The 26,574-nt window shown below is 49.5% G+C and overlaps 1 protein-coding gene across 1 annotated transcript; it reads right to left on the bottom strand.

Annotated features, from left to right (window-relative positions):
* Nucleotides 1-514: 514 nt before the first annotated feature.
* Suds3 (SDS3 homolog, SIN3A corepressor complex component) lies at nucleotides 515-26,136 on the bottom strand. The gene is made up of 13 exons (XM_021659076.2): nucleotides 25,830-26,136; nucleotides 23,406-23,475; nucleotides 20,129-20,184; nucleotides 18,724-18,795; nucleotides 16,999-17,018; nucleotides 15,495-15,651; nucleotides 10,619-10,714; nucleotides 9,632-9,693; nucleotides 9,444-9,465; nucleotides 8,506-8,611; nucleotides 3,206-3,290; nucleotides 1,068-1,153; nucleotides 515-978 (listed from the first exon to the last, which is right to left on the bottom strand). Exons 1-13 carry the CDS (start codon nucleotides 25,969-25,971, stop codon nucleotides 954-956), a joined length of 999 nt encoding a protein of 332 aa, XP_021514751.1. The 5' UTR covers nucleotides 25,972-26,136; the 3' UTR covers nucleotides 515-953.
* Between the last annotated feature and the right edge of the window lie 438 nt (nucleotides 26,137-26,574).

Raw genomic sequence — 26,574 nt, 5'->3', positions numbered from 1 at the left:
CTGCCCCATGATTCATTTCTCCAATAGCTGGCCCAGGGGGAAAGAGAGCCATGACAGGTGGCTTCACTGGAGCTCCAGCAGCACAAAGCCTTGGCAGCTGCAACACAACAAAGCTCTCCTTGTTGCCAACGTGGGCCAAACCTCAGGGGAGGCTGGGGATTCTGTGGCATCAAACAGCCCAGTACACCAGTGGGTCTAACCTCAAGAGTGATGCACAGCTACAGACTGGTTACTGCGATACTCACCATGCCACCCCACCCATTGAGAAAGAGAGAACCCACACCACAGGGACACATGATACTTCTAGCCACTGGGATCAAGAGGAATTACAAATGGAAACTTGGGAAATTACCACTTCTTTCACCCTGAGCAAGGAGGGGTGTGTCCGGAGGTAACTCCAGCACTTTGGGGAATACGCCATGCCCTCTCCCTGCCCATCCATTGGATGCAGTCTCCAGGGTGAAGGCTGGAGCTCTGCTTACTCAGTCAGCAGAGTAGAAGCAGGAGGCAGATGAGATGTTACACATCATTTATTTCTCTGAGAAGGCAGAGCCAGGAGGAGGACTCTCCTGTCCCATGCTTCTAGGCCCAACAAGGGAAGCAGGCACACAATCCACCAATCAGAATCAGACAGGAAAACACACTCGCTGCTCTTCATGGGAGAAAGATCTAAAGATAAGTATTAAAACGAGCTTCCCTTCAAACTCAAAGGAGGTTTTAAAAAAAGATCAAGTATAAACAAAACAAAAAAATAAAATAAAAAAGAAAAGAAAAAGAAAAATAGGAATAAAAGGAAAGTGGATGAAACCGCCAATACTCCTGAAAGCAAGAGTCTCTGGTGACTGATTTCTGGAAGAAGCCGAGGCAGGAAAGAACGGTACAGAGATGGAAGTGGCCGGCCATGTGAGTGCCTTGAAGACTCCACAGTGCTCTCCATGTCCCAGGCCAAGTAGCTAGTCCCGGTAAGTTAAGAATTTTCTATTAAGAAGAAAACAAAACAAAATAAAAACCACTCCAGAAAAAGGGGTCAAGGGAAGAGGAAGTGCGTAGAAAGTCAAGCCGCTGACCGCCGGCGGATCACGAAGAGCCCACGCTGCAGCTGGCCCAGGTAGATCCTCATCTTGGTGCTGTCACTCGTCTTCCTCACCCAGATCTGTGGGGACAGGAGGGCGGGAATGAGACAGGGACTTCCTCGTGGCTGGGTGAGGGCAGTGAATGTCTGCTTTAAGTGGCCACCTAAGCACCATGGCTTCAGAGGCCGCTCCTGGAGCCTGAGCACAGTGACGCTCAGCCGGCACCCACACCTCTAACAGTGTCAGCTCCATTTCTGCCGCAGTCATCAAGACTCTGGGCTTGCTGATTACATTTCAACACCTGAGAGATATGCATTCAGAATCAACCGCTTTTCAAATCAATGTAAACACATTTTCCTTGCCCCAGAAAAATCCCCTCATTTAGCCTTACAATGCTAAAGACCTGAGGACGGTCCTCCAGCCTCACCAGTTCCTTGGACCCTGTGGGGTGAACTATCAGGTGCCCAACTCCTAACAGCCCAATGGGTATACTATGGGGTGCTTCACTCACAACAGCTTTGTGGGGTGTCCTATGGGGTGCTCTGCCTCACAGTACCTCTTCCTCTCACTGACTCTCCATGACTTGGGTAATTAAATGGCCTATAGCAAGGTTTGGGGTCAAAGTCTGCCCCTCATATACAGACTCTGCAGACAGAACTCTCCTTCCCCACTCAGGCTTCAAGTTGTAGGCTTATTCTCAGTCTCACTTCTGTTCCAGGTGATGAGTGAGTGACAGAAAAACACATGTAGAACAGCCTAAAACAAAGCAAGCTGGAGACCCTGCATGAAGCTGAGCCTCCAGCAAGACCATTTTAAATAGAAAACTAACCCCAAGTGATGCTGAGCCAGAGGTCACCCACTTGCTGGACCACTAGGCACACACACCCACAAAGGCTGGGCACCTTTGTGGTACATGACTGTGGATCTGAAAACAGAGCTGGGGTGCTCCCAGGACTGAGGCTGCACCTCCACCACCAGGCAGAGCTTTCACTGCCTGAGGCCTCGTCTCTTTGGGAGCTGCTGCAGCATCACCATCTGCTCACTGGACCACACTGGCACACTCTACAGCAGAATGTGATGGTCTTCATAGGTCCTAGAGAAGCCTGCACACTCTGCAGAGCAGCCCACCAAATAATCACAGGCCTCGTGCTAGGGAGCACTGTGTCTTTCTGGAGGACCCCCATTCTGGCTCTGGTTTAGAGGCAACTCATAAGCCCAGCCCAGGGAAGAATGGCATTCCTTTATCTAAGGCTGACTCCAGATTCCAAGCAAACTATCACTTTGCAAACTGGTCACATTTGAGAGCATTTTCGATTCAGGAAGCTGAGAGAATACCAGAGGCTTAAGTTATTTCATAATCCAGTTTCATTAGATTTACTGTGCACTGGCACAAATCACTAACAGTGGGGAGACACATAAAAATCAATTTCTTTGCAGACATTTGTGGACTGATAAAAGATGAAGCTAAAGCAGCTATGAAAGTTTCAGACTTTTAAAACTTCTAATGGTATGAGACATTGCTGACATCTTCCTAACGAAGGGTCAGTGGGAGCCCTAGGGCCGTCCTAGCATCCTTGGGCAGCACACTGAGCAGCTTTAAATGCAGATCTAATCCTGCAGGAAATGCACCAAAAGGCAGGCCTGCCAGCTTGGTGTTCAGAGGCACAGCAGGGCATGACAGACTGGAAGAATAGCCAGGATTTGCAGGCCAGCAACACCAGCACCCATTTACTGAGCACTTCCTGGGTGCTGGGCCTTGTACCCGGTGACCCACTAGCCCCCACAGAAGAATCAAGTATGTTGGCATGTAGAAGAGGAATTTCTAAATACATATGCCCGGGTGGCAGTGCACACTGGCTTCCTCCCTCTCCTGGTGTTAGCTCAGTGGCTCCCAACCCAGTAGCCGCACAGGAGGGCACCCTGGCCCCATTGCACTCGGAGCTGCAGGGCCTGGCTCAGGCGGGCACGAGGGCTCGAGGCTGATCTGGCAGTTTCCCAACAGTGCTGACCCACCCCACACAAGACAGGACTGCGCATCGTGTCTGGGGTGGGGCTTCCCATTTTGTGTGTGGTACTTTCCTTCCTTCTCGGTGCAGTGTGCTCTCCTCACAGGGAAGAAATCTGATCCCTACCTCATTGGCTCCCACTGAGCTGATCACACAGCTCAGTTTCTGGTTGTCCTTGGACTCTAGGTAGATGGCCTGGCTCTTGTGGTACCTGCCAAAAACAGAACACAAACAAAGAAATGAGGAAGGACAGGAAGGAGAACAAAGCACCACAGTTACAGAAACCATTACTCCAGGGGTCTCAGGAACATGTAACTAAGAAAAGCGTGGGCTTCAGAAGCCAGAAGGCTTCCACCTTGAGACCAGTGACCTCCAATCTTATGGATACAAAGCCAACCTTGGCCCTCTGCGAAGAGGAATAAAAGGCTCAGGGGAAGGCTGGAGAGCTGTGTAACCCACCTTCTCTCAACATTACTGGAGGCTGAACCCAGGACCTGCTTACTGTATGCAGGGTAGGTGTTCCACCATGGAGCTGCATCCTTAGGTAGCTACTCCACCACAGAGCTGCATCCCTAGAAAAGTGCTCCACCATGGAGCTGCATCCTTAGGCAGGTGCTCCACCATGGAGCTATATCCCTAGGCAGGTGCTCCACCACAGAGCTGCATTCCTAGGCAGGTGCTCCCCACAGAGCTGTATCCCTAGGGAAGTGCTCCACCCAGGAGGTACATTCCCAGCCTGCCTTGCTGAACTTTTATTTTGAAACACTCTCATTAAGAGGCCAAAGCTGGTCTTGAAAATACAATTCTCCTGACTCACCCCACCCCTCCCAAGTAGCTGTACTGCAGGCCTAAGCAAGCGAGCATGCCCTGCTATAATTTCCTATTGGTACTATATAACCAAGTTCAGAAAGTTAAAACTTAAATGTCCGATCGGTGGCACTTTCTGGCCTCACCCTGAAGCACCCTGCAGGAAGCTGGCACTCCAAACAAACAGAAGGGTCTGGCAACCCATTTTCTGCTTGTCCAAGCAAGCCATCAACAAGAAGGAACTTTGCATTCAGTCCTTAGTTCAGCCATCCATTCAAAAAGAATCAGGAGACACTTAACAGTGTCCGACCACTGACTAAGCCTGGGGCAGGGTGGGAGGGGAAGCTTCAAGGTCCACAACACAGGAACATTAAAACCCCACCATGGCAGACACTAAGCAGGCACAGCCTAAGTCCCAAAAGGAGCAGGAGTGAAGGACTGTGCCTTGGCCACCCTGGCTGGGAAGGCTAGGAACGGAGTGGCAGGGAGTGGCTCCTCACTCTGCCTAGCATCAGCTCTCTGCCCTGCAGCACAGCTACATCCAACTTGCCCAAGCTCAGTACAAGACCAAGGATGAAGAAGAAGCTGGGCCAAATGAACAACAGGATGAGAGAGCAATTAGCTGTTCCCAGGCCCCAGAACAGCCAGGAACACAACCTCTGACTCATTCTGCTACACAAATATGGCAGAGAGCCTCAAGCTCCTATGAACTGTTGTAAAGCCACACCCCCACACCCCCAGGCAGGGTGCTACATTTCAGTGCACTATTTCATGACAATGATAGAAGAGCTGCTGCCCAAACACAGGCTCCATCTATGAACTCGCTCCAGCCTAGGCTCTAAGCAGCCTCCACCCGACTTGGGAGCTGAGCTCTCGCACTTCTGGGCTCCCTCGTCAATGTCCTCCCTGAGAAGAACAATGGGAGGCTGGCTGGATCCAAGCCTGGATGCTGCTGCTGCTGGTCAGAGACCTCTCATTATATGTGTATCACGAGGTCTGCATCACACACCGCACAGCATGAGGGAGGCCACACACACCTCCCTTGGTTTCTCTGCAGCATCGGAGTCGGTGATCCTAGTCAATGGCAGCCTTCAAGAGAGGGAAGCTGGGACTCAGGGGGGGTCTAAGGAGATTGTGTCGCCACAGAACGAGATCTGTGAAACAACACAGGCAGCCTCAGCCACTCTAGTTCTCCTCTCCAACACTTCAAAAACAAAGGTCACAGGGTGATGCGCAAGCATCGCCAGCTTGAGGTGCACTTGGTATGGAGCTGAGGGGAAACACAATACTGGCGACAGTAATGTGTGGGTGAGAAAATGTGTACATGTGTATTACACGCACAAAGAAAAACTGGGGTAAACTTCCACTAAATACAACATATAAAGCACAAATGATGAATGGTATTCTTTTTATTGCACAGCTTTCACGTGTGTGTGTGTGTGTGTGTGTGTGTGTGTGTGTATTTGGAAAAAAAAGTTAAAAAGCTACATCAGTACTAGTAATTTAGTAAAAATGCACATTTCCCCTCATTAACTTATTGTATAAGCTGTGATTCAGCTGCTGGGGAAAAAAAAAAACATTTTAAGCATCTGAGACTGAGGCTCTGTATGGCAGATTGGCTTACTAATGGAAACTCTGACCTGGATCCTCCCAGTTAACCTCCCAGTTACACCCTTAATGCTCTGGATCGAGATGCACTGGCCTAGCAAACCTGGGTGCTTACTTTTTGGCAGGTCCAAGAGAGGGATATGGAGTGGGAGAAGTTACTGAAGTCTATGTACTGCCAAGAACCCTAATAGTCACAGAATAAAATTAACTTCATTTCCCAAAGCCTGACCCACCTCACAGCTCTAGAGGCTCAACGGGTCCCACTGACACTGAAAACAGGCCCACAGTCAGGTGACAGCTAGAAGCGGTAATGTACTCAGCAAGGAATAACTCCATCAGGGTGGAGGAGAGTAGACAGAGAGAGGGGGGAAAGGAAGAGAGACAGACACACCCAGCAGCGCCATCAGTGCTTTTCAGAGCGTCTTCCATGAGGGTCATTAGTCTAAATCAAAACATAAGGCAAACACAAGCTAAATGACATGGAAGGCAGGAAACCAAAGCGAAGAAGGCAGGGATGCAGCTGGACCGTGCCAAGATGGAGCCCTGCCCTGCACTGCCCTGCTGACATCATTGAAGCCCCTAGGAAAGACACTTTGCAAAAGTACCCCACCTCTAGAAGGGATATCAGGACTCAGAAGCTCCCCGAGCCCGAGGCTGTGTCTGTGGAAAAAAGAACAACAACAAAGGAATCTTGCAGAGAGACAACACCTCGGGCCTGATGGGAGTGACAGGTTGGTTCCGGGCTGGTGAGACCTCAAGATGGGACTTCCCAAGCCCCCTGAAATAAGAGCAGGACAGGGCAGGCCCAGCTGCCAACACCTCCATAGGACTGTCTGTGCAAACCAAAGAGGAAGAGCACTGCACCAGAAAGAAAATGACACGTGCTTAACAGCACAAAAGCAACATCAAAATTCAGTGACACTGCTTTTCCAGTCTGTTCTGCTGACATGGGGAAGATGCTGAGTTCTGACACTTCAAACCAGACCCTATGCTGAGAGGACCACACACAGCCGTTATGGGTTTCTTTTCTAAAAAGAAAATTATTTTACTACATTTTCCTCTTCAAGACACATCTCATAGTCTCAGGACCCAGTCCAGAAAGATGGAAGAGTGGAGGCCACAGTTACAAAATGAACACCGTCTGAAATATCACACTGGCCGGGAGACTCACAGATCCGTAGAACCGTTAGCCATAAATCTCATCGTTCCCAAAGGCCATTCTTACATGCGGGCCTGATCTTTAAAGGTTATTTGGTTTTCATTATTACAAACATTTTTTTAATCTCACTTTACCCCTAGTGTTGAGCAGCTAGGGCCTGCCACCTAGTGGCAGCACACTGAACTAAGCAACAACTGTGCCAAGCTAGGATACCCACTGACTGACCTTCTGCAAGGGCGGAAGTCATGCAGCAGGCTGGCAGACCTGCTCGCCCCCTCATTCCCCCAACCCCCAGGCTCATCTCTAAGCTTTTGATGGAACAGGCTTCATGGGAAGTTCCACAGCCCAGATTCAGCCAATGGGGAAAAACATAACTGTATCAACATGAGCCTCGGAAAATTAAGACCCGCATGTTAAAGTGACATTAATGCTGGGAATCTGACAAGTAAACAGCTTGGCATATTTACACAATATTGTATTGTCGTTGATATAAGAAATATGGAGCTGATTTAAAATACACAGAAAGATAGGCTTAGGGCCTTTTAGTTTTTAAATACTGTGTGTATGTGTATGTGTGGTCAGCAGACAACTTGCAAAGGTACTCCGACCTGCTTAGTCCTCTCAGCCCCAGGGTTAGTTTTCTAAGTGCACACTGCAGTTTTATGCAGAGAACTGAGAATCATAATTTTGGCTTCTGAGGTTCTGGGACCCACCAAGGATAGTGAGAGATGACTAGACATATCAGGTAATAAACTAACATGACTACAGTCAACTCACAAGGTCACACTTTTGTTAACTTTTGGCTAAATAATAACATGGAGCCAGGCACAGTGGGAGGAGGCAGAGGAACATGGATCTCTCTGAGTTCAAGGCCAGCCTGGTCTACAAAGTGAGTCCAGGGCAGCCACGGCTATACAGAGAAACTCTGTCTCAAAAAAATAAAAACAAAAACAAACAATCTCAAAACAGAAGTTATCACAAAGCTATTATAAATGGTAATGACAGGTCTCTAGTGACCCACACCTCCTCCATACAGCCAATAGAAAGTCAGGGTGTAGCCATGTCTACCTGCATAGGAACACTCAACAGCAACACTGGACATTGAAACTAAAGAAAACCTTTGAAAATATGGCAGAATTAGTGGTGAGCTAATGCCTAGGATGTCTAACCAGTGTTTGCTGAATGAATAAATGTATGAGCCTCTCCAGTTCCTTCCCATTGTTTCCAGTGAAAGCCACAGGCAATCTGAATGGTTCAAATACCCTCCATCTAAGTGTTTTAGGATATAATGTCCTATGTACACTTCCTGGAACACCTTGAAAGCCAGAGGAATGCCTAAGAAAAGGGTACACCTGTCAAATAAAAAGCATCTAAGATGTGAGAAAACTGCATCTTTGAGAAGGGGTGCCCGCTCGGCTTAGGTAGCAGTACCCTCCCCTAACCTGGTCAGATCATAAAATCCTTTTCTCCCATAACCTTTAGCATATAGAAGACGTGGTGGAGCAGAGAACCTGCCCTGTCCTGGCTAGTCAGGGACTGCTGTAATGCTAGTGTGCAGACAGCAACATGGTGCAGAAAGGGGTCAGCACCCAAGGGACACACTTGGAGAAACAATGCTCTCAGTGACCTCATGGAGGCATCCACCAGCTGGCACTCACAGTCCCAAGGGGAAGACTCTAAGTCGGCCAGAGCTCCAGGACGTTGTTTTAAGCCTTAGCACCACCAAAAGAAATTAAAGTAATATATAGAGCTGAGGTGAGAAAGTACTGAGACATCATCAGCCTGCACGGCCCCAACCCTCCAAACAGTTCTTCTGAGACCACCATGAGCAGTCCATACTCTTCAAACTCACCATCTCTTATCATAGTACAGTTTGCCGTCTTCTATCCGAGCCTCAAATCTCTGCACTGGAGACTCTGCAGGTGTGGCAGGCAAGTGTTCGGGAGAGGACGGGGAAGCTGGAGGAATCAGAGACAACAAGATGACGAGCAGACAGTGAACCTGGGCCTGAGCATGGGGCCCAAAAATGACACACAGTAACTGATAGCACCAGTGTGGCCACAATCCCAACCAACAAGTCCTTCAATTGTATTTAGAGGCAAAGTCACTGTATTGTGTGGGTTGAGCATAGTGACTACATACAGGGGCCACTGGCTGTTCACAAAGACCACTGGCTGTTCACAGGGACCTCTGTCCGTTCACAGGGGCCACTGTCCGTTCACAGGGGCCACTGTCCATTCACAGGGACCACTGGCTGTTCACATTGGTATGGATTACACCATCATCAGCAGCCTGGTGGCCCCTCATTGCCAGGCCATTCACACTGATTCTAAACTTAGTATGGACACCAAATCAGCATAGTTCACTCAGAAATTCTTGAATGTTTCAAGGGCCTTTGCCTTGTCTAGTAATGAAGACTAGGGCAGCCTGGAGCCTCACTGGGACCAGACCGTCACTTGACTAGTCATGCCAGGGCTGAGCTCCAAAAAGGCCAACACACTGAAATTTCCTATGGTTTCATGACGTGGACCTGAACCTAATGCCCACCCAACACCTACACAGAAGGGAAGCTTCAAGAGCCAATCAAATGTCTCCTTTATGATAGATCCTAAGGGAAAGACAAGACATCACAGCTGGCTCTAAAGATACAACTTGGGAGAGACATGTTTATGATTCCTTGGCTTTCCATGACTTCTTGCAGTCAAATAATGAGTAATTTACTCTTGCAAACCCCACCTACGCTGTTCCAATGACAGGAAACAAAGACTGGCAATGGCAGCAAGCACTCACCTGGTCTCTTGGGTGACTTAAGCTGTAGGAAGAATAACAACAAAAAAGTCTCAGCGAAAATCATCTTAAAAGCAACTTAAAGTGTCAGAGATGTCATGGTAACTTTAACAAGTAACAGGGGAACGAAGTGACAAAGGAAATTACAACAAGTGTGAGCTTTCAAATGCATCAAAAACATCCAGTTGTACCTTGTTTAGCGTTCTCAGATCCTCCATGATCTGCTCATCTGTTAACAAATAGTTTAGCTGAGGTGCTGAGAGTTAAAGGAACATGCCTGAATCACATGGCTTCCAAGGAGACACAGGCTTTGGAACTGGCAAAGCCTGGGCTACATAAATTCTGTTTTCAAGGGAAGAACTTGCCTCTTTAAAAAGTTGACTGTCATGCTAACAGTCAGCAGGCACAGAGAAGAACTCACTATGCCCCACCATACAAACTGCTCAGAGGGGAAGGAAAGCTGTTCATTAGATGCTGGCAGTGCTGAGAGCACAGGAAAGTAAAGTGACAATCTAACCTCAGCTTAGAAAACACTTCTGCTCCCAAATTTGAAGCTTTCCAGACATACAGGGAAAGACTAGTCTCACGGTGGCTTAAATCATGCTGTGAAGGTGAACAGGGCCTGAAGCAATGCCCTCTGCTGGTGGCACACAAAATACAGAACCACTCTGAAAAACAGCTACATATTAATCTCCTCAAGAGGGACAGAGACAGCTGATCCATGCTGGCCACATCTATAGCTATCCAGCCTCTTTCCAGAAACACCTTACCTACTTTTAGTACAGTCCACAACCCACTAGTGTAGAGACACTAACTGGTAGACCACGGCAGTCTGCAGCCCAGAAGTGCAGAAGTGGGTAACTGGGACCACAGCAGGCAGTGCTGTCCTCAATCTACATCATAAGTTACCCTTAGCTTGAAGGGAGTGTTAAAACAAGGCTGCTTCCAACAGAATACGTTCTACATAACCATTTTCTGGAAATCTCTCCAACAAAAAGCAATAGTTGTAAGGCTCCAGTGCAAAATGGCCAACCCGACCTATGGGTAAATGTTTTACATATGCTTTCTCATCCAATAATTTACTACAGTTTTGTGGGATTACGGCCCTGTATACACTATAAATTGATTAGTTGATAAGCAAGGGATTTGCTTGACTCAAGCTTGGCGCAAAAGGATATCAGGAGCCGGTTTTCTCCTCTTGTCTGGAATGGGAACAGGATCATTTGGTCGCCTCCGTAGTTTTCTGGTCATGATGGGTTTCACTTCCATAGAATCTGTGACCGAATGGAAGGGGTGAATCTATCTGACTGCCGCTGAGGCCAGCTGGTGTCCCTGTAGTTCCAAGTGTCTGTCCCACAGCCACCCCATCCCAGCTTTGTGACTAAGCATGCTTAGTCTATGCACAACCCAGCCAGATGCCCATCCCAGACTGTGGGCTCTGTGCTTACCTGAGTCAGGCCTCTGACCCCAGCCCAAGATCCCAGCATCCAGTACCCTCAAGACCTAAGAGCTCTTCCTCCTTTCCCTCAAGGTGAGAAGTCACAGTCACAGGCTATGGGACTGAAAGGAAGCTAGGGATCAGACAGCAACCCCATTTCTGCTGCTCTCATAGAGGCTGAGTGCTGAACCTCAGCACTCATGGACAGAGAAGGCCCCTGGCCCAGCCGAAGTTTTTATATGAAGTCTTTGTTTACAGACACCCAACTCTCTTCTTTCCCTTTGTAGCTACCTGAGGTCAAGACTGATACAATGAAGACAGGGAACAGGGTCTCTTTTTATTCTGACATCTCTACAAAAAGCTGCAGTGGATGGACTCCACACAGGGAAGTCCTCTCCTCCAGGAGCTAACCTGGAACCTGAGTCTGAATCTGCCTGCAGTTCTATTTCTAATTCTAGCAAGAGCTGCTACTCAGAGCTTTGGCCAGTGAGCCTGAGAGAGCTCAACCTGGGCAGTACGAAAATCCAACTCCCAGGTCTGAAGCGCAGACGCTGGAGGGTGACAGCCTTGAGAAGACACCTGAGCAGTTCGGTATGTCTCAGTTGTGTACACTTAACCTAACTGCCTTGCATTAGAAGCCTCCCTGGTTTCCGTGGCATAGGCACTTCCTGGAGTCCCACCCGATCTGCTTCTAATAGTCCAGTTCCTACCCACCCACTCACTGGGAAATCTGCCAGACCCAGGAACCCCAGCCAGTGCTGGGCCTGCCTCAAAGGGAACACTGAAGACACGGGTGGGCAATAGGTGGTCTAGCAAGGCCCCTCTGGGCAACATTATTACTACAATAACGGCAACTAACTGCCTTTTGTTCTGGACCCCCTAGGCTGTTCTCACTTCCTGCCCCTCCCCAGCTGCAGTTCAAACTTTCCTTTACCGTACTTTAGCCATAAAGGAAGATCACCCATCTCCTTCCTAAGTGGACTCTAAGGGAGTGAGCTAACCCCAAAGAAGCAGAGGCAGACAGACAAAGGGCTGAGCAGAGGCTGGGAGAGAGAAAAGGGGAAGAAAGGGAAGTAGCTGGGGAAAGAAGGAGGTAATGGAAGAAAGGTCCTATCAAGTTCCAGCTCAATGAGGGGAATGAGTTCTGGTCCTACTGCACGCACAGTAGTGACTACAGTTAAGTACATAACATTGAGCATTTCAAAGCAGTCTCTAGGACCTGAGACTTTTGGGGAAAAGAACAGCTGCAATGATTTCAGGCTTGTAGCACACAGGAGTGACACTGAGCCCCACTGGAGCAGCACAGCCTTGTCCTTCTGTAGTAGCTGGAGGCTCACCCACACCATCACAAATCACTGCTGCTGGGGTGACCAAAACAGAGGTGAAAGCAGGTCACAAGCGTCAACATCAAGTGTTGAGGATGAACCACAGTGGGAACAAAGACACCAATCTCCAAGAGACTAAAATTGCCCAGGATAAGGGGCTGACATTTAGATAGAGCCCGCTAGCCCCACATCAGGTCACCTGAACCCCTGCCCCGTCTCTGGGCAGATATCTTTCTGCAGTCTTTGCCATGACTTCCAAAGCCCCTTTCGCTGGAATATTAGGTGCTGCCTATTACAACCACATTAAAGCAAGCCCTGTCAAATCTTTATTTCGCCTTGAACCTGGAAGGTGTGGCAGCTCAGTCGTCTGGGAACTATCCAGATACCGTCTCCTCCAGAACTGCCCAGCCAGCCAGCAGCCAGACTTTCCTGACTCAGTGGAGTGGAAGTAGCCTGCCTAACATAGTTAGAACAGACTTGAAGACAGGCAGACTGGCTCAAGTAGAAGCTAGGTCCTTTGGGGACTTAGGGCAAGAGCCTGACTTCTGATTCAGTTCTGCCATTTATAAACCTGGAAAATGACGCCCAAATCAAGTGAAGCTGTGCAGCTAAATGACGCTACATTTGCCAGATGCCGGGTACCTGTCCTGCGCTAGTCAACCGTCCAAATATTCCACCACCCCTCACCAGGCAAGACAATGCCCCACAGGAAGAGGCCTGTGATGGAGCGGGGCTCTTCCCAGCCAGTGAGCCTGCACAGGCAGGTGGGCTCATGACCTCACAGGAGGCAACAGATGTCTACCTTGACACGATGATCACTCACAGGGCCAGCTACAAAGCCAGTATTTCCTAGATCATGGGTTTTATTGAGATTATGAGTAACTTCCAACAGGGGTTTCAGTGTTAGACGAAACCCCAGTGAGCAAGTGTAGCAACAAAATGGCTGATTACTGAAAGGAAAGGCAAATTAAAAATGATCAAGCCTGTGCTGGAGAGGGGCTCAGTGCCTAAGAGTCCTCTTCCTTCAGAGGACACAGGTTCAGCTCTCATTTCAGTCAACTCAGAACTGACCGCAATTCCAGCTCTAAAGCCATCTGGTGCTCTCCTCCAGGCTCTGCAAGCAACTGCAGGCATGTGGCACAAGTGTGTGCACCCTCACTAAGATAAATCTTGGAAAAAAAAAAAAAGGTAACATTCCTGATAAAGAGCATGAGGCTCTCTCTGGTCATCTGTGTCGCTCACAGCCCTGGCCTCCACATCAAAGGTTCACATTCGGCTCACTCTGCCAAACCAGAGAGTGGCCCAACAGCCCATGGGCAGGCCCTGGGGGTAGGAAAGGCCCCGCCCCCAGACCCTCAGCAGCCCCCAGGTGACCTGAGTTTTCACAAGAAAGCTGGCCCAGCCCAGCTTGGCTTCCAGCGCAGCACACAGCACTGCATGAGCAATTAGCCTCTGGAGTCCCCAGGAGGCTGAGGATGCGGACTACCTCCTGCTAAGCACATGGATCCCAGTTCCTAAGTGATCCTGCTAGACAGAGCAGGTGTTCCGGGCCACCTGCTCCTCATGGCCTTTACACCAACCTCTCATCTACTTTTTAAGAGAAATCTCCAGGTTGAAAAGGCGTGGGCCTCTCCTCTCTGGACAGAGCTGGAAGCAGTGGCTCTAGGCACCAATCCAGAGGCAAAACAAGTCAGTTGACTTGTCTCCATCTATCTGACACCACAGAAGCCCCAACTGCAGAAGGCCCATTATCCTTCCAGCCTCAGTGCCTTCCCTCCCACCCTCCATCATTACCTTGGCAGTGCTCCCCACACCAAGGTACCGGATGACCTGAGGAAAGACATTTATACCTATGGATGTCTTTAAACGCTTCTACTTTATTGCATTACAGATGATTTCCCTGCCTTTATTTGTCTTTTTGTCTCCTGTCTTAGTTCAGAAGCTGGCTATAAAACCGCCTGGCCAGTGCCTGCTACTTGTCAGTAACTAGCACACCGAAGCACACATAAGGTGAGTATGTCCTTCCCTGCAGATGGAGTGGGAGCAGCTCTAGGACAGGATTTCCTAGTAGCCTAATGGAGGCTCCTGAACAGCTGGAGGCTCCAGCAGAGAGCGATGAGGAGTCAATGCCAGTCACAACCACCATCAAGAAAACAACATGTGTTTTTTTCTAGTACCCGACAAGGCGGTAATGCCTGACCAACACTGCCCTATGACCGGGAAGCGGTGCAGCCTGAAGACACCACTCTGGCACTCAAGCCACACTCATGCCCTCAAGAGCTCACTGCTCCTGACAAGCCCTGAGCAGGTTTTTAAAGGTCTAGCTCCCCTCACCAACCCCAGCAAACACTGCCTCACCGTCATCGGGGACCTGTGGATAGAAGTCAGCCTGTGGCAGTGGATGGCCAAGCTGGCTCACAGCACAGACACAGAGGGGCACACGAGCTGTAACTACCTAGTTTCTGACCCAAAGTCAGCTCCAAGGATTTCCATGGAAACACACATGTCCTATGGAGCCCTGTTAAAATCAGCTATCCCAGTGCCCCAGAACCTTCTTCACAACGATGAAGATTAAGTTTCGGGGTGTGCGCCACCTACATAGCCATGTGGCAAACTCTGTGCTGACTGGCAGCATAGTCCCTGCCAAGTTCTAACCAAGTTCTAACTGCTGGTTCTTGCCAGTGCTGTGCACCGTCCTGTGAGTTACCCACAGTCTGCAGATGGCAACGGGAGACACCCGCACTGCTTCCCCCATCTGGGACCCTCTGAGCAACCTGCATATGACCAGATCCCAGCTGGAAGGGTGGAACTAGAGTCCCAAAATGTGCTTTAGTTGCTCAGGGTGGCGGTGCTATGCCTTGGAAGTGAGTGCTAAGCTCCACTACCTTGAAGGGATCACGGGTTCTGAGCTTCCCAGCACTGCCTGGGGAAAGAGAGCCACAGCACAGAAGAAGCAAAGCTACCTTCCTCTTGCCATCTGAGGACAATGTTCCTTGTCTAATTGTTGCAGTCTCCAGGTGGCCCTGGTAAGAAATTCAGAAGTGCAGGCCAGAGCCTGCAACTGCTGCTGAGCACGTGGCCTGCGGGTCGTGTGCCAACACCTGGGCACTTAGTCCAGAGATGAGGTGGGATCTAACCCTCCACAAGAAGAAGCTAAGCAGCCGGACTGAAGTCCCCAGTTGGTGCAGGGTGGAGGTGCGATGCTGATGTGGTCAGGAATCTGGCTATGCCCTGCTGCCAGGCAGGAGAGCAGTGAGGAGGGCCGTCCCCAGGACCCAGGGGCATCTGTACCTCCAGTCAGCTCCATCGTAAGCTTTTCATTCTCAATCATCTTTTTCTTTTCCTCGAGCTCAGCAATCAAGTTCTCCTTCAGCTCGACTTTCTTGTCTTCAAACTCCTTCACCGCTGCCTTCTTCTCTTTAATATAGTTCCTTTCCACCTGTTCAGTCTGATCAAAACAGAGATGGAGGCTGGGGCAGCATGGCCAGGGGCACCAGCCCGAGGTTAGCTCTGACCGCAGGAGGAGAGAAAGCCTGAGACCTCATTTCACCCACAAAGCCCCACGGGACCAGGGGACCCAAACCCAGCCATGGAACAGCACTCACTTCCAAGGCACAGCACCACCCTCCCCCCATGAGTGTGAGGCTTTAACGTCAAAACAGAACTCGAGTCTCCCCAAGAGAGCAAGAGGTCCCTTTTGGAAGGACACAGTTTCAAGTAAAAACAGCCCATTCCAGATGAAGTTTCTGCATTCAAAATTAATTACATGATACTGAAGCCAGACAGCATGCTATTATGTTTGATCCTAAGAACAAAAGCAACCATAGACCATTCATTGGGCTCCTGAACCCTCAAGTACTCAAGCATCAAAATTAAGCTATTAATAAAATAAAACCTGCCTAATAGCCCGCTTGTGAAAGCTCACCCATGTCCTGGTGATGACTGTGGGCTGTGTGGCTGGAGCGCATGCTCTGCCTGGTGGTAACTATGTGCGCCGAACTGATTTGAGTAAAAAGGTCTTAAAAAAAAAAAAGAAAGAAAGAAAAAATGCCTTCCAACAGTGTGAATCTGACAAACCGAAAATCATCCCTTACGCCCTCTAGGCCCCAGGAGCAGCTGTCACTCAAAAAACAGGTCCCTGTCTCAGCACCACAGCACGAAGCTGTCTGTGACATGAAAGGAAACGTTAACTCCATTTTGCCTTCCGACCCTGTGAGGTCCCAAAACAAGACAGATCTATGGAGCCAACTCAGAGACAGGGCTATGGGGGAACCACTAGCAAACCACCAGGTATAGTCCTGAGATGCTTCAAATGGTCGTGATGTGAGGTGAAGATCTACGGACAGGCGGTGAGCTAGGGAGATGGGTTAGTGGGGAAGGAAGCTTGCTGCTCCTCCAAAGGATTTGCAGGGTCCCAGCGCCCACACTGGGTGGCTCCAACTGTCTGTAACTCCAGCATCAGGGGATTCAGCACCCTCTTCTGGCCTCCAGAGGCACCAACACACATGTGGCCTTCTCTCACTGACACACATACACATAAATTTTAAATTAAAAAAAAAAACAAGGAAACAGAAGGGGCGGCACCCTAACCCCATGTGGTCAGGAGTGACTGTACAACACTCATGAACGGATGGGAGGTCTGAGCAGACACCAAGCACCCCTAACCGAGTGAACAGTGGTGACACTTCCCAAATAGTACACCTGCTGGCAGAAGGAAAAGCCAGCAGACAGACAGTCAGAACCCCCAGCCTCAGAGGCAGGAGCCTGTAAACCCAAAAGACCCCTGGGTACTTACCTCCAGCTGGAGGAAGAGCTCTGAAAGAGAGAAAAGTGCAGTTAGATTCGCCAGGCCACCATCTTTCCAGATATAGGCGTCAGGATCCACTGAGAGGCTCGGGCAGTTTTAGCCCCCTAGCCTGACTCAATGCAAAGCTGGCCTTACACTCAGGCCCACCCTGTAGGACAGCCCCTCGAGACCTACTGTACCCACTGTAGAGGCAGCGTCCATGTGGAAGCTTTCCAAGTGGGTATATGCATGACAAGGCAGGGCCCTCTCCAGAAACTCCAGAGGACAAGGGTCAGACTCAGCTAGGGCTTAACGCTCGGCTCTCAAATTCTGGATGCAAGGCAGCCTGCTCCTGAGGCCTTCCCTGACAGACCCAAATTCATCAAGCCCTACTCTGAGCTTCTTAATGCCTACTGTGTGCCAGACAACTATTAACTGTCTACCTATGAGATGGCTATTTTTGGTTACCAACTCGACTACACCTGGAATTAACTGAAGCCTAAGTGGATGGGTGCATGTGTGAGGAATCGTTAAGTCATTTGAAGTGGGAAGACACACCTTTAATCCAGATCTTCTGGGTTGGAAAGATCCACCTTTAATCTGGACCATACCTTTTAGTGCAGCCTCTATAAAGGACATGGAAGAAGGAAGCTTGCTCTTTTTGCCTGTTTGCCCTCATTCTCACTGACAAGTCCATTCCTTTTATGGCATTAGAGCCTACTTCCTGCAGATTCCAGCGTCTACAGAAGACCAGCTCAGACATCCAGCCTGGAACAACTACTGGATTCTCATACTTTCCAGTGGAAGACAGCCATTGTTGGACTAGCTGGGCCACAGCCCACAAGCCACTCTAAGAGCACTTTCTGAACATAAAGATGCATTCTATCAGTTCTGTTCCTCTAAATACAAACTAGTATCCCCACCAAGATGCTGTAAGCTCTAGTAAAGACAGCAAGTGACACAAAACGTATCTGGGACTGCCTGTCTTTCCAGGTGAAGTATGGGCCTACTACACTTGGTCAACAAAAATTATGGGCAAACCAGAAACTTCTGGATTTCATAAGTTCATGGTTTTTTTGCAAGTCTCATATACTACAGACCCATTTGCCTGTGAAAAGCACATTCACACACACTCCATGGAGCTTTCAGACTTCCAGGATTCATGCTAAGAGCCCAGACATTAAGTCTAATGAAAGGCATTCAGAGCAAACAAGCCACTCATCCTGGAAGCTACTGTCACTCCAACCCAGTGAACTGTGGGTATAGGAGCCTGCTGCATGGTTCCTTAACTCCCTCGTTCCTTAATTTTACGGAGGTAGTTTTGTGGAGGTAAGTACCTTTGGCCAGTGAAATGGTGAGTTTCCTAAAGCCATGCACAATGTGTTGGTGATTTCACACTGCTCAAAGTGACAAACACTGTGTACAGCAGACCAATAGAATTCCATGCCACTACATGCTTAAAACACGTGGCGGCCACAAGGCCACAACCCCTTTCTCAGGTACAGACAAGCTAACCAAGGCATGTGAACTCCAGCCTCTTCTACCACAGGAACAACAACCACAGGGGCTGCCCTGACTCCTGGAGGACAGGTGAGCAACTCCATGTGACAAAGACTTCCCCTCACCTTTCCCCCAGGGGAAGACTCGGGTGCGTTACGGAGAAAACTCTTCGCATTCTACCAGCTTGGACAAGTGGAAAGCGTGCAGGTGCCATGTGCGTGCTGGAGCACCCACCTGCGTTCCGGATCCTCTCTCTATACTGCTGGTCCAGCTTCTTCATCCTCTTCTGATATTCCTGTAACGTACCTGACGGGGGAGTCACAAAGCACAGAGTGACTAAGAAAATCAGCCCCCTTTGCATATGTCTCCTAAGTCACTTTCTAGCACCAGAGACCACTGCAGCTCCCCCTCCCATCTTGCCTTCCTCCAGGGAGTGAGGGCAAGGAAAAGGGCACAGATACCCAGGTGACGCTGACAATTGGGTCCCACAGTCTAAGACAATGGGCCTCACTGTCTTGGAGAAGGCTCATCCTCTTGCAGTGAGGTCTAGGTCAAGGCTATTCAGGAAAACTCTCGCTCTATAATGTCCAAAACAGCGGCCAGTGTGGGCTGCTTCAGCACTAAAACTTGATCACTACAATGGAGGAACCCGATGAGTAATTTTATTCAATTCAACATGACTTAGTCATGTGGCTCATAGCAGTCAGATGATACAGGTGCAGATCCTAAACCTCTGTTCATCCATCTCTCCCTGAGGCAGCTATCATGAGCCCCCATCTGTAGGAAGTGCTTGCTGATACTGTCGCCAGTGGAGGACCAGAGCCCAGGAACACACCTCCCAACAAGGAGACACCCACGGGAGAGCAGTTGTGCTGACAAGGACCCTACAGTGTGCTGCAGAGACCAGAAGCTGCACTGACTGGGTTCACACTGCGGCCAACACTCTGCTCCAGGTCCTTTTTTCTTCACTTTATAGATGAAAAGAGATAGGTCATGACCTAAAGTCATATTCCTTAGAGAGCAGTGACACTGGGTTGCAAGCTTGTCACAGAACTTGGAGAACCACCTCTCAGTCTCAGGCTGCCAGGCCTTTAATGGCCACTGCACTCGCAAGACATAATCACTTATTATTTACCAAAGAGAGAGAGTAGTGTGGTAAAGCACGGGCTTGAAGGAAAACTGTGTGTGTGTGTGTGTGTGTGTGTACGCGCACACACACATGTATGCATCTGGAGGTCACAGGACATCTCTTGGAGTGAGTTCTCTCCTCCCTCCATGTGAACTACGGGCATCAAACTCCTGGCATGAGGGTTGGCATCATCTTGCTGACCCACAATACCCCTAGTCTATCCTAGACATGGTGGTCTCCAATCTATGTCCTAAGGCCACAAGGGAAACCTCAGATCAAGGATTTGTTCCCAACTGCAAAGAGTGAGACACGGAAGTCAGAAACTCACTCCTTGAGAAGAGACAACAGCACATGTACAGATGGCTAAAACGAGCCAGACTCAACCCTGACTCACATTCCCAGAGAAAAGTAAAGCATAGACCTCAAGGACTTGCAGCGCAGGGCACTGTGGAAGCACAGAATTGCAGGGCTGTCCCACACAGAAGTTGCACACAGCAGTCACACACCTACCTTCCTGCAGCTGCTGCAGCTGCCTCTTCAAAGATGCCAGTTTGTCCTGATACATCCTATAAGAGAGGAAGGACTCAGCTCACAAGCAGGACCAGGCTGTCCTGGAGATGCAACTGGTGGTCTTCGGGGCACAGAAGGGGAATCTGACGAGGAGGTTCGAGGTGGAAGGGATCCCAGAGAGAGCTGCCCTGCACTGAAGCACAGTGGGTGTCTGTCCCTGGGAAAACTGGTCAACTGTGCAAAAGTGAGAGCAGCCGGCAGCGAGAAGCCCCTACAGTCCCAGGTAAGCTGGGGTGGACCGAGGAGACCAGGCGGGTATGCTGCTCACTTGGATTTAAGATGCCTATGTGTGGCTAAACAAACTTCTATATTAATCCCAGTTAAATGATGAATGGTGAACGCAGGCTGAGGAGACGGCTCAGTGGGAAGGAGGAATTGCCACCAGCCCGAATGGCCTGAGTTCTACCCCCGGAACCAGCATAGTAGGAGAGGCCCAGCTCCTGCAAGGTGCTCTCAGACTGCCACGGTACAGCGCAGCATAACCCCTCACAATGCACAGAATCCATAAGAATGTATTTTCCACAAGGCCTGTGAGTGGTGGAGTAAGAAGGCGCTGTTAGCACGCCTGTCTCTATGAACAGCACGGCTGTGTAAGCACCAAGTCCACAATCCTCATGTCACTTTAAAGCCTTTTCAGCATCAAAAATAATGTGTATTCAGGCTCAAAAGTTAAAATGCTGCCATGTGTGGTCACACATGTCTGTAATCCCAGCACTCTGGGAGGCAGAGGCAGGCAGATCTCTGTGAGTTCAAAGCCAGTCTAGTCTACAAAGAGAGTCCAGTATACCCAAGGATACACAGAGAAACCGTCTTGAAAAACCAAAAAAAATAAAAAATTAAAAATAAAAAAGTTCTGTGCAGAGGAATTTTAATCTAGCAATGGGGCTGGTCTAATTCTATCCAAAGGGGGTGTTCAAAATGCAGGCTAGATCTGCAGCCCCCGCGGGGCGAGGGCACAGAGCACACTAAGCAGTGTGGCCAGTTCCCCCCTCTCACACCAGGGGGTTACAGGCCACCTCACACACCAGCAAGTCTCTCTGAGCTGTGCGTTTCTGGCGTAGCACGCCAGGGCAATGCTTTCACTTCTATGAGCGAAATATCCCCAGTTTCTCAGTGACAACAACAAAGGCCTAAGAGAACACTGTTTAACAAGATCTTTTCATTCCTCAGAAGGACAGAGCAATGAAACACACCCCTCTTCAGAGCAGTGAAAAGCCTGTGAGACCCTCCCAGCCTCCTCTTTCAGGGTCAGCCCTGATGCACAACTCAGGTTCACCACTCTAGAAGCACTGTTTTTGTCACAATAGCTGTCTAACACAGTAAGTATGAAGGAGGCACAGTCGACCAAAAGCTCATCTCCAAAACCATTCCTAAGGGGGCTGGAGAGATGGCTCAGGGGTTCAGGGTGCTGGCTGCTCTTCCAGAGGACCTGAGTTCTGGTCCAGCGCCTACGAAGCAGCTGACAGTAGTGTGTATTTCTAGTTCCGGGGGATCCAATGCCCTCTTCTGGCTTCCCAGGGCACTGCAAATATGGTACACAGAACATGCAGGTAGAACACCCATGCACAGAAAAGAAAAATAAATGGATCAAAAAAATTTTTTTTTTTGAAACATGGCAAGGACAGGGAGGAGCAGACACCCAGGAGGTTTCTGAGAAGTCTGCAGAAGCCAGTCCCCACCAAGAGATGGAGTAGCCAATTCCTGTATCCAAGTCTCTTTTGGAAAGGGAATGTTTACAGAATGAAAAAGGAAGCAGGGATGGAGGCCAGATCCATTAAGATCACATCCAGAGAAGAGAATCTGTGAGAACGTATTTCAAACAGGCCAGACTCAACCAGTAAAAAGTTAGCACAAGGGCTGGAGAGATGGCTCAAAGGTTAAGAACACTGGCTGCTTTTCCAGAGGTCCTGAGTTCAATTCCCAGAAACCACATGGTGACTCACAACCATCTATAATGAACTCTGATACCCTCTTCTAGCATGAGGTCTACAGGTAGACAGAACATTGCATACTAAATAAATAAATAAATGTTAGCATAGTAGAAAGAACACACAGAGTTTCGGGTGCAAATAAGAACACACACATGAATTATTTCACCAGCAGCAGCCATACCTGGCTGAGTTGTTCCTTTGGGTTGAAAATGACAGATTCCAGAGATGGCCATGCACATTTGAAAGGAGAATTTAGAGGGAAGAAATGTGGGCCCACCTGGCCTATAGGAGCTCAAGGGTCCAAAACCAAGAGCCTCGAAATACATCCCAGCCACTGCTTCCTGAAAACTGGGGGGGTGCCTCGGGACCTGTAATCTGGCACTTGGGAGAATGAAGAAGGAGGACTGTGATGAGGTCAATGTAACAAAATGATTTCCAGATGAGCCTGAAGCATGGGGTGATACCCTATCTCAAATACGCCCCACACCACCCACTTTCTCCATCTGGGCACGGAACAAGGTAGGGGATGGTACAGCCGTGTGCACCTACAGTCCCACCTTTGGGAGGCTGAGGCAGGAGGACAAAAGTTTGAGAGCAACCGGCAACATGGCAAGACTCTGGATTTTGTTTCTTGGTGGTGGTTGGTGGTGTGTTTTTCTTTAAAATAAATAAAATAAAATAAAATAAAATAAAATAAAATAAAATAAAATAAAAAATAAAAAGGAAGGCCAGGTGTAATGGTGCACACCATGAATCCTAGCACTCTGGGAGTTGGGAGGCCAGCCTGGTCACAAAACTCCCCCACTTCGTCAAAAAAAAAAAAAAAAAAAAAAAAAAACAGGGCTTTAGCTTCTCTGGGCAACATACAACGATGGCTGAAGACAAAGGAAGGGCTTAGGTGAAGGTGTGTGACAGCAAACAGGGCAGTGTGGCAAGAAGAGGCAGCAGCCTGCTCCAGTCCTGGCTCCCCTGGATTCCCAGGACACTGAGGACACCTGGCATATTGCCTACAATGTGGACCTAGGGCTGGGGCCTGCAAGATAACCATTTTTCTGGACACCAGTTTTCACATCAATTCCATAACCACCTTACCGCCCCACCCCATCATGTCCATCATGGCCCTCCTTGCCTACCCTGGGAAGAGCCTCTTAAGAGGAAGAGTGTTAGATGTGAATGGACGGGGAAATTACAGAAACATTCCAGCTTTGCAAGGTCAAAAATGGAGTCCCCATGAAGACTCTAAACCGATTCCGTATTCCAGAGAAAAGGCACAAAGCCCTACTCACTGTTCCTTCATCTCCACGTAGTCTTCCTCATCGTGCTTCGCCAGGTCGGTCTCACTGGCATCCTCAGTGTCTGGATGAAATGAGGGAAGAAATGACCGCTAAGATCAAGATTGGTATCATGACTGCATAATTAACAGAAAGAACAATAAATTTCTACCCAAAGTGGTTTTATATACATACATGTATACATAGCTACATACACACATGTATGTATGTGTGTGTATATATGCATATATACATATACACACATATACATACTTATGGTTAAAACAAAAAAGAAAAATGTCATTCAAATTTCGATTTATGCTGAGAACTTGCTTTTATATGATGTAAAGTGAGAAAAGAGGGCACACCAGACAGGTAGTCCTGACAGAGGCCACAGAGCAACAGTGAGCACAGGTCAAGGGAGGATCTAAGCCAGCCACTCGGGAGGCAGAGGCAGGCAGATCAATATAAGTTCGAGGCCAGCCTGGTCTACAAAGTGAGTCCAGGACTGTCAAGGCTACACAGAGAAATCCTGTCTAGAAAAACCAAAAAATAAAGACAACAACAAAAATCCTCAATAAATGGTGGATTGGGGCCCACACACATCACATAAACACAGACAATAAAAAAGTTAAAAACAGAGAGAGTGAGAGAGGATCTGAGCGTGCACATACCCCCCACACCACACACCAGATACATACAGTAAAGAGACTGTCCTCACAACAAAGTCAGTCCTAATAGTTGACATGCTGTCCAAGGTAACAAATTAAAAAAAAAGACAAAGCTGGTCCTGGTGGCACATGCCTGTTATCGAGCACTCAGGAGGCTGAGGCAGGTGTAGAGTTTGAGGCTAGGACAGCCAAGGCTACACAGAGAAACCCTGTTTCGAAAAACAGAAGAAAATAGAAAACGGCATTTTTTTAATGTTTCAAAACTTTGTATTTAAATAAAATTTAAAAACTGTGCTGGACGCATGGCTCAGCAGTCAAGAGAGCTCATTAACCTTTGCAGAGGATATGGGATTGGTTCTCCAACACCCATATCAGATGGTTTATAATGTCCTCTAACTGCAGTTCCAAGGGGATCTGGCATCTTTTCTGATTTTAAAGGGCACCTGTACACACGAAGTGCACATAAACTCATATACAGACATCAGTACACATAAACAAAAATTAATTAATTAAAAACACCTTCAATTATATTTACTTTGTTTTATGTGTATGTTTTGTCTGTATGTAGGTGCACCACCTGCATGACGGGTGCCCAGAGGTCAGAGGTCACAAGGCCCTGGATCCCCTGGAGCTGGAGTTACAGACAGTTGTGATGCATACAAACCTGGATCGTCTGAAAAGTCAGTAAGTGCTCTAAAGTCTGAGCCATCTCTCTAGGCCCCCATATATGCATTTTATCATGTATTTAAATTGGTCTTAAGCAAATAACTGAATTCAATGGCCCCTAGCTAAAGGGAAAAGAGATCAAGTTTGTCTTCAGTGCACCCCCTCGTGGTTATTAGAAGCAATGCAGCGTTTCACACTGAAAAATTCCTGGGGAAGCCTTGACTTTTACCGTAATTAAACTATATGCAATCAGTCCTTCAAACCTTCCGCTCTGCATACGCTGCTGCGTTTTGAAAGGCCGTTGCGGACCCACGTCTCCACAAAGCTACATCCCTTCCTTCAGGGGAAGGCGCTTTCACAGAGGTCCTGTCTAGGGCTAGCCAGCTATGTCCGGAGGCTCTTGAGAGACTAGGGTGTGTGACACGAACCTCCTGGCAGTCGAGGCAGTTTTTGCTTTTTACAGCCCACCGTGGTGCCAGAAAACTGTACTCCAACCTCACAAAGGCCTCGCCTTCCCCTTTCCGCATCTACCTAGCTTCTCCTCCACCCAGCTAGTTCCTTCCTCAGTCCTTCTGGGTGTCTCTCACACCCACCAAAGGGAAACAAGGTCCAGATTGAGAAGTGAGGTTCCAAGGAGCAATAACGCAAACGCAAAATACTCGGGACTGAAAACAAACCCCACCTCCCCGTGCGTCTAGTTCTCGGTGGCAGAGCGGATTTCATTTACCCCAAACACCTACCCAAGAAGTGGGGACTCCTTGCTACTCCGCAGCAGGTGGGTAAACAAGGGTCTGAGGAGCTTAAGGCGGCAACGCCGGGGCAGATACTAGCCAAGTGAATACTGACACCTGGCTGATTCCGGGTCCCCCGGTTGGAGCCAGGGGGACTAAGCATTTTGAGGAGAGAAGCTGCGAGCGAGGAAGCCGAGGTGGGCACCACTCGTACCTAAGTGCACTTCCAAGGGATGCCTTTCTCCCCTGCCATCCAGAAAGGAGCCACTGGGCCGGGGACAGTCTTAAATGGACCCCTGGCTCTGAAGCGCTCTGGCGACCTCTGACCCCTGCCCCATAGCCTCCGGTCCCGACCCCAGCCCCGGAGGCACCTTCGTCGGACTCTCGGCCCCGGCAGCTGCGCTCGTCGTCCTCGGCGCTCTCCAGCTCCTCGTCGTCCTCCGGATAGTACTCCGGGGCGGGCGGCGCTGCAGCTGGGGCGGGCGCCGGGGCCAGCAGCCCCGCGGCGCTCATGTCGCCGCCTCGGGCCGCGGCGGAGGGTGTCCCGCGGAGATCGCGGCCGCCTGGCTGAGCCCGGGACGGCCCCCACCTCGCGGAGGCAGAGCCACAGCCACCCGGTCTCCCTCGGCGCCGAACTCCGCCCCCCGGCGCCCGCGCTGGGCAACGGGGGCCTCGCGCAGCCTGCCACTTCCGGGTCGTGGGCTGCCCGGCGACGGCCTGATCCAGCCATCCTCGAGGCAATGGGCGAAATGCCGGACTCCACACTGTTCTCTCACACCACACTGTCTTCATCACTGTCCTGAGAATCTTCGATAGGCCGCGGGGGAGGGGCGGAGTCGGTGTCTCTGGAGACAGGCATATCCGTTGGGGAGCCCTGCTCTCAGGACCCCGAAGTTGGGAGGACACTTCCGGAAAAGGCCGCCAGGCGGCGCCCGGAGTCAAAACTAAAGTGTGAATGGACACGGCCTGATGGGCGGAGGCTTTGCCAGGGCCTGGATAGGTGGGGTTTTCTCTGATTGAAGCGAGTGAACAGGAACCGTTCCCTTGGTGGGTTTGGAAGCCTGCACAGCCAGAGAGTGTGTGATACAGAAAATGGGGAGTGTGGTTCCGCCTCTG

Source organism: Meriones unguiculatus, chromosome 4 (genome assembly GCF_030254825.1).
Source record: "Meriones unguiculatus strain TT.TT164.6M chromosome 4, Bangor_MerUng_6.1, whole genome shotgun sequence".
Taxonomy (NCBI): Eukaryota; Metazoa; Chordata; class Mammalia; order Rodentia; family Muridae; genus Meriones; species Meriones unguiculatus.
The sequence above is the reverse complement of the archived record's forward strand: the minus strand, read 5'-3'. Positions and strand labels throughout refer to the sequence as shown.